This window comes from Charadrius vociferus, unplaced genomic scaffold (assembly GCF_000708025.1).
Source record: "Charadrius vociferus isolate BGI_N301 unplaced genomic scaffold, ASM70802v2 scaffold616, whole genome shotgun sequence".
NCBI lineage: Eukaryota > Metazoa > Chordata > Aves > Charadriiformes > Charadriidae > Charadrius > Charadrius vociferus.
Window position 1 is genome coordinate 31,739 of NW_009648690.1, and position 3,143 is coordinate 34,881.

Genomic DNA, 3,143 nt, shown 5'->3' on the forward strand with positions numbered 1-3,143 from the left:
GGGGAGGTAGGGGGGGGAACCGCACGCCGGCCACTACCTCCTATAGGGGCATCACACCCTGTCTCCCCCCGCTATAGGGGCACCGCACCCCACCACCCCTGCTATGAGGGCCCTGCTCTCCTCATCCCCTCCCTGCTATAGGGGCACTGCGCCCCATCCTCCTTGCTATAGGGGCATTACAGCCTGTCACCCCCCTGCTTACAGGGGCACTACACCCTGTCACCCTTCTGCTATAGGGGCATTGCACCCCACCACCACCCTGCTATAGGGGCACCGCACCCTGTTACCTGCTTGCTATAGGGGCACCACACCCCATCCTCCCTGCTATAGGGGCCCTGCATCCCACCCTCCCTGCTACAGGGGCAACACACTCCATCCTCCGCACTATAAGGGCATCATACCCTGTCACCTCCCTGCTATAGGGGCACCACACCCTGTCACCTGCTTGCTATAGGGGCACTGCACCCCATCACCACCCTGCTATAGGGCCATGGTACTGCATCCTCCCTGTTATAAGGGCATCACACTTGGACACCGCCGTGCCATAGGAGCACCGCACTCTGTCACCATTCTGCTATAGGGGCACTGCACCCCATCCTCCCTGCTGTGGGGGCACCACACCTTGTCACCTCCCTACTATGGGGGTACGGCACCCCATCCTTCCTGCTATAGGGGCACTGCACCCCGTCCTCCCTGCTATAGGGGCACTGCACCCCGTCCTCCCTGCTATAGGGGCAGACCTCATCCCCCTCAGGTCCACTGCTAACACCACTGGGACCTTCGCCTAGGACAGGGCTGCAAGGAAGGGGACCACCAGCTGCTCGCGCCATGGCATGGACCGAAATTAGGTCCTGAACCCTCAGAACACCAACGGTTTGAGTGCGGTGCCGTTGGAAAGGACAAACGTGACACCGGGAACACTTCAGGTTTTTATTTATTGTAACAAACGCGGAGAAACCTACATGTGCACGGCTCATTTCAGCTCCTTCACAGCCAAACCTGGGGAGAGAAAGAGATGGCTTAACGGTTGGAAAGGCTCTGCTCCCGCCCTGCCCACCCACCCGGGGAACAGCATCTCCTCCAGCATCGGTTCCAGGGACAGGGACAGCAAAACTGAGCGGTCTGAAGGCATCAGTGACCCAGAACGGGGGAAAACGTGCTGGGACAGGGCTGCTGGCCAGCGGCAACTCCACAGTGGCCACCTCCATCCAGCCTGCCTGCTGCCCCGAGCATGGGACGCTTCCCTCCAGACACCAAGGGATGTACCTGGAGGCAGGGACTGCTTCAGCTTCTCGGCCTTCTCCTTGTCCGTGATGACCAGGGTGTACAGGTACCGGCTGCAGCGCACCTTGAATTTCACATTGTCCTTGTTCTTCTTGATCTTGACCGCTGCAGGATTAAGGAAGAGGTCAGCAGGCTGGCAGCGACCCCACACCGACTCCTCACCGAGCCTGGAGGATGCTCGCAGCCCTGCCTGGCTCTCCGGCACTAAACTAAATCCAGACTATTATTTTTTTCTACACCATTGTCACTAACAGCTACTGCCCGAATTGGGGGATTCAGCCTGCTGTTGCGCAGAGGTTTCTCAAAGCCAACAGCTTTATTTTGAGGTCGTTTTGTTTCGCAGCAGCAGTTTACAACAAGCAATGCGAAAAATTTATTGCATCGCAAATTTTCAATGGAGCATGAATGGTTCACACCAGGCTTATTTACTCGCGCCATCCTCTGCATCCAAATCGCTGCGCTGGAGCTTGTAACACAGCTTCCGAGCTCTGCGGCCAGCGCTTCCAATCTCCTTCACATCCCCCTAAGGCCGTTTTATCGAGGCAGCTCGCTCTGGGCTGTGGTCAGTTCCTCTCCCTCCCTGCTGCAGAGCCCCCGCAGGTCAGCATTACAAGAGCTGCTACAAAACACGGAGCAAGTCAAAAGGCACGGAGATGCTTTGTAAGGGGCGTCATCAGCTACAACAGCATTTCAGTGTTGAACTATCCCTTCTCGCCCACACTGGTAAATTATAAAAACATCTCCAGAATTAAAGCGCCTCTTCTCCGTGACAGCTGGATCGAAATAAGCAAGAGAAGAGGGAAAACTCTTCACGCATTGTTAAATACTGAGACAAGGCATTTCTGGTGTTTCAATTATAACAGTCTTTGTATTTGCAACACAAGAAAATGCATGTTTGAGTATGATTCACTTGTCATTCTGACAGGACTCCCCAGCGTCTGACATCTTGTAGTTTTTCGAAGACTACAGCAAGTCAGACACAAGGTGGTATCTGCACACAGTTTCCAGCAAGCTGCAGTTGGGGCTTGGCCAAAACAACCCAGGGGGAGCAGCCACGGAAGAAGCGTGGCTAAGAGGATGCGAGAGCACCAGTCCCCGGAGGAGCCCAGTCCTGGACCCGAGCCCCCGAGAGCAGACCTCACCTGCGGGCTCCATCACCGCATCCCTCTGCCCAACGAGGCTTTTGATCATAGGCAGTGACCTCAGCCAACACGGAGCAAAAACCACTGTAAGTGTCACCAACGCCATGCCCAGACAAACCTGCAACCCTGCGTATCCCTCAGCTTGACTCTCAAGCCAAGGAGCTCCTCAGCTTCCCTGGGGAGACAGAGGCCCCACAGCCCTGCTCTGGTGGGGAAGGAGAGCTCCTGTGCCAGAGCATCCCACCTCACTCCTCCCCAGAGACACACGCAGCAGCCTCAGCACTCACACTTTGCATCCTTCCTCCTGGCTGTCAGCAGAAAGTCTTTAATCTCCTCAATCTTGCGAGGCTGAAAACCAAAAGAGACACTCAACATATGGAGAATCACAGAATGGTCTAGATTGAAAAGGACCTTAAAGCTCATCTAATTCCAACCCCCCTGCCCTGGGCCGGGACACCTCCCCCCAGCCCAGGTTGCTCCGAGCCCCGTCCAACCTGGCCTTGAACACCTCCAGGGATGGGGCAGCCACAGCTTCTCGGCGCAACCTGCCCCAGGGGCTCACCACCCTCATCGTCAAGAATTTCTTCCTTAAAATCTGATTTAATTCTCCCCCTTTCAGCTTCAGTACAGCTGAGAGCGCACTCCCCAACTCACACATCGGTCTCTGTGAGCATCCCCAGCAGAAAGCTCCTGCTCCCACAGCCAAGCACCCCCCCC

General features: G+C 56.1%; 1 protein-coding gene across 1 annotated transcript in view; it reads right to left on the bottom strand.

The window, feature by feature from the left end:
* Nucleotides 1-973: 973 nt before the first annotated feature.
* The window catches only part of RPL38 (ribosomal protein L38), a 5,827-nt gene continuing 3,657 nt past the window's right edge, over nucleotides 974-3,143 (bottom strand). Inside the window, exons 2-4 of the mRNA XM_009886541.1 lie at nucleotides 2,714-2,774; nucleotides 1,267-1,389; nucleotides 974-999 (exon numbers count right to left, since the gene is read on the bottom strand). Coding sequence (XP_009884843.1) covers nucleotides 974-999; nucleotides 1,267-1,389; nucleotides 2,714-2,774 — 210 coding nt within the window. The remainder of the gene's footprint in view (nucleotides 1,000-1,266; nucleotides 1,390-2,713; nucleotides 2,775-3,143) is intronic.